The sequence below is a fragment of the Octodon degus genome, unplaced genomic scaffold (assembly GCF_000260255.1).
Source record: "Octodon degus isolate 3935 unplaced genomic scaffold, OctDeg1.0 scaffold00056, whole genome shotgun sequence".
In the NCBI taxonomy this organism is placed as follows: Eukaryota; Metazoa; Chordata; class Mammalia; order Rodentia; family Octodontidae; genus Octodon; species Octodon degus.
Genome location: NW_004524632.1, coordinates 9,491,032 through 9,495,554, shown reverse-complemented (window position 1 = coordinate 9,495,554; position 4,523 = coordinate 9,491,032). Strand labels below are relative to the sequence as shown.

Sequence of the window (4,523 nt, the reverse complement as noted above, 5' to 3'; positions counted from 1 at the left end):
GGTTCTTCTCCAGGGACAGCTGAACCCTGTGCAGGCACAAGAGCGCACTCCCGTCCATCCAGAAGTGGGCCTGGCATCTGGGAGGGGAAGCCCTGGGGCACAGGGGCAGGGGTGATGAGGCATGGCCAACTCAGGTGGGAGCTGGGTGAAGACCAGAGCTTGGCAGGCCCGGGCATCAGGGTGGTCTGTGCCAGGTGTCAGGTCTACTCTGGAAGGGGTTCGGCCAGGACCAGCAGTCACAACTGCCACCACATGAGGACAGAGGTCATATGTGCAGCAGGAATGTGATGTGCAGATGCTGGAGCAGGGATCCAGCTCAGTGGGGTATCAGGGCCCCACTGCAAGCTCATCCTTCCCCCACCTGCCCTTATTTATGACACTTTTGTTTACAAAACCAGTATTTAGATTGGAGCCAGATGGGCTTGTGAGATGCCAGACAGGGAAAGGCTTTTCCCACTGTGACCAGCCCCACCCTCCCCCACCTCCAGTAAGGCCTGATGCAGGCCTGGGTCTGGGGCCAGGTGGGGGATGGGGAGAGGGGGAGGAGGGGAGAGGGCTGTTTTGCACCTAGGTCAAGGGCTGGTCCTGCTCTAGGAGCCCGAGTTCTTCCTCCTCCACGTTGAAATCCCTGAAATCTTCCTCCCCTTGGCTGTGCTGCTCGCAGGCAAAGCAACTGACCTGCAAAGTGAGAGCCAGTTAGGACAGAGTCCGAGGAGCACACAGGAATAGCTGCTCCAGTGCTACCCCTCCCTCTGAACTCATCGAGGGCTCCCTGTTTCATTCCTTCCCCTCTAAGCTCGGGGCTACTGTGGCTCCGCGATGGCACCAGTTTCTGCAGGAGGCGGGCAAAGTCACTTATAGAGGTTTCAGTCCCGGTGCATAGCTCCTTAAACTGGCCTGGGAGGACGCACCCCACCCCACTAGTGCAGCAACAGGGAGCAGATGCTGGGCATAAGCTCTGCTGGTGGCGCCCACAGGCTCACTCCCCCAGAGCCCCTCTTAGAGGATGCGCTTCACCACCGATCATTCCAGGCGGGCCCAGCCCGGTGTGCGAGGTCCGAGCAGATGCGTCCTCCTGACCCAACCTGCACACGCTGGGCACAGAGCAGCGGGTTCAACACGCGCTGACTCCAGTCACCTCTTCAGGACAGACCCGTAGAGCCAGTTTCGGAAAACAGTGCCGACTTCCTCCTCCCCCAATGCACAAGTTTCACATTTCCTCACTGCTTTATGTCAGTCGCTCACTCTGTCACTCTGTCACGTGAAAGGGCTCCCACTGCCTCTCTAGCGGGCAACTCCCTTATCTTTTCTGAACAACATGCTCTGTGTCCCTGGGGTGTCATGAGCATCAAAGACCCCCAAGCTGAGCTCTTGTGGGCACCCTGACATCCTTGGGTAGTAAATGATGACTGTTTTCAGAAATTACTTTGGAACTTAATCCCTGGCTAAGGGTTTTTCTAGGGTTGATTTACAGAAAGATCCTTCAGCGAAATATCCTACTGAGGACGTAGGGAGTCACGGAGTGGGCGAGCTGTGTCTGGAGGGCAGAGAGAGGTCAAGCCAAGCACGGTGAGCCTCGGTCACTCTGATCCCCGAGCCCAGAGCGGGGCGCTCTGACGCTGAGGGGTCTGGGAGAGGCGCCGCCCTTGCTGGGGTCTACAGCCACAGCAGTACCTGGGGCCTGTTCTACTCTCCAAACTTCAGACAGGGGTCAGGGCCAGGATTTCAGGAAGGGCCCTGGAGATGCAGCGCATTCAAAACTGGCTGCAGAATTTCATACTTTCTTCAGAATAATACATCTCAAGACCCGTAATTCCTGCTTCTCCTCCGTTTGCTTTCTGCAGTACTGATGCTGGGACGGGGCCTCACCCCTGCTAGGCCTCACCCCTGCTAGGCCTCACCCCTGCTAGGCCTCACCCCTGCTAGGCAGCACTCCGACACTGAGCCACACCTGGCCCCCTCCCCTGCTACTGTGGGCTCGTCTGAGCCTCGGCTGTGGGGCCCACAGGGCCTCCAGCTTTCGGCTCACGTACTTGAATTAATCCCTGAAGTTCCGCTTCACTTCTGGCTTCCCCAGTCTCCTCTCTGGGTCTGTACTCCACAGCTATTTTACCGCTCTCTGAAACAGAGTTAACAGGGATCAGTTCAGACCTTTTCTTGTTCTAAAACTCTCTGCATACAGTGGCAGCATCCCGGTGAGACATTCTTTTGATTTCTAGAAGCAAAAAATGAGTGCATTTTCCTAGAAATGTCATCTCATACTTCAGTTTTAACAGAACTATTTGCTTAAAAATATGCACACAGTAGAACCTGTGTTTCTGTCTTAGTCACATTCTCATCACTGGGACAAAAATACGTGACACCTACACTTTGGGGTAGGGGATAGCGATACTCTAGCTGACGGTTTCAGGAGCTTCGCTCCTCCGTGACCATGGTGGGATGGCCTGGTAAGAGAGCGCTGCGCAGGTCATGGCAGCCAGCAGAGACAGGAGAAGGTAGGGTGGGAGATTCGCCTCCCAGGTGACACCTCCAGGACCCCCACGCTGAGCAAGTTCAGCTCTGAGCTGCCCAATGAACTAATCCACTGAGGAGCAGAGTGCCCCCGGGATCCGGGTACCATCTGACAGCCCCACCTCTGAACACATGAGGCTTTTGGGGGCCATTCCAGAGCTAATCTGTAAGGATTTGCTTCAAAGATTCACTTCATTTGGGACCTTAGAGACAAGAACTAAGGAATCATGCCAGGAATTTGGAAACAAACAGATTCAAATGACCAGACAGGAAAGATGAAGTGGAGGCAAGGTAGGCTCAAATCCAGGGTGGATTCTTCACATCCCAAGCGAGGGGCTGTTTTCTATTAAAAACCACGGGACACAGTGAGCAAAGCTCCAAGGAAAGCACTGCCAGCTGTCATGGCCAGCCCCCGGCCACGCTTTCCTCAAGCACAGGGGCACAGGCTCTGGCTCCAGTGTTCGCAGCTTGGAGCTCCTCCGACGTGCAGCACAGCAGGCGTGTGACGGGAAAGTGGACAACACGCGTGCTCACTGTGGTTCTTAAAGGCTGACAAGCGCTGACGCTGACAGGAATCCCAGCTGATGGCCACAGAAGCCTGCCTGCCACCAGGAGGGCTGCCCAGCCGGAAGGCTGGACCCGTTCGACCCAGCTCTTACAAGCAAATCGGTGGAGCATCCCTCAGGGTCCCAGCCTGCAGGCTGTGAAGCAGGAGAGCAGTTCTGCTGGGGCACTCTGCCCACCAAGGTCCCTTGGAGCGCCCCAAGATGGAACGTGCACCCCAGGGTAAAATTCAAAAGGGAGCTCAACAACGTCCAAAGCAGGACCACTTCCAGGGCCCACCTGGTACGACAGTGCCGTGAATAAACACAAAGACCAATTCTTGATTCTGCAGTTTGGCTATTTATTTGGAGAGCAAACTGCTGTAATAATAATTAATGTATTTCTCTGCTTACTGTGTAAGCACAGTTTGGAGACTGCACATCCATCCTTTCAGGAGTTTTTACAATATCTCTGGATGAGGTAGGAAGAATTACTAGCCTTGTTTTGCCGCCAGAGACTAGGTTAGAGGCATAACATCATCTACACCTCTCTCTGGCTATAGACATTAAAAATCTGAGAGGCAGAATCAGGGCTCAAGCATGACAGGCAAGAGGAAGAAGACTTCCGCCAAACACTCCCTGTGTGAGCTGGGGCAAGCTGTTGGACATCAATAGGCGGGGACAACAACGCTTACGGTCTTTTTTCTCCCACATGTCACAAGGAACAAATCTGAGCCCACTGCTGAAAGAATTTAGAGAGTAAAAGCATCATGCAGAGTGTTTTAAATATCCACTACTTTTGTCAATCTTTCAAAATGAGTTATTTGCCTGTACAAACAGAAGTACTTCCAGAAGAAACAAGAAAGTCTCTCACCCAAAGCCACGATGCACAGCTTCTGGAATGCATCCGACAAAGCCTTCTGGACAGCAAGCTTCTGGACCGCCTTCCTTCTCGCAACCAATGCTGTCAGTCCTGGACCAACCCAAAGCAAGGAATGTGACAGCTCTGTGCATCTTAAAGGCAACAGCATGCCCACGACTGTTACCCCGGGCTCGAGGCGCAGCGTGGGGCTCTGCTGGAATGGTCAGTGGCCAGCACGCCCTGCTGGGACCACGTCCCCTGATCGACAGCAGCCCAAGGCCCGCACTCCCCCCTGAGGTCACTGACGATTGCAGACCCTGCCCTGCAGTGCATGCAGGCTACAATTACAGAGAAGGGTTGGGAGGTGGAGCAGGTGACCTGGCCCCTCACTCAGCAGCCACAGCAGCCCGTCTGCTCCAGTCCAACAGCCTGCTCCAGACTTCACCCTAGAGCGGGAGGCTGCAGACTCTAGAAAAACTCGCTCTTGGTGGGCACATCCTCACCAGGCATCTGCATTCCACTCTTTTTCTGCTCAGCCCTTCCAGGAGTAGGCAAATGGCTGAATGTTTACACGAGAATTTAGGGAAATCTCTGTCTTTGATTTTTTT

The 4,523-nt window shown here is 54.3% G+C and overlaps 1 protein-coding gene across 7 annotated transcripts in view; it reads right to left on the bottom strand.

Moving 5' to 3' along the window:
* Positions 1 to 6: 6 nt before the first annotated feature.
* The window catches only part of Rdm1 (RAD52 motif containing 1), an 8,747-nt gene continuing 4,230 nt past the window's right edge, over positions 7 to 4,523 (bottom strand). For 2 of the 7 annotated variants that reach the window (XM_023718245.1, XM_023718247.1), the window contains one exon: positions 7 to 678. In XM_023718245.1, coding sequence (XP_023574013.1) covers positions 368 to 678 — 311 coding nt within the window. In that variant the 3' untranslated portion in view covers positions 7 to 367. Of the gene's footprint in view, positions 679 to 2,033; positions 2,120 to 3,437; positions 3,796 to 3,927; positions 4,027 to 4,523 lie in introns of those variants that run through there. The other 5 variants (XM_004633885.2, XR_002821594.1, XM_023718246.1 and 2 more) reach the window with 5 other exon arrangements.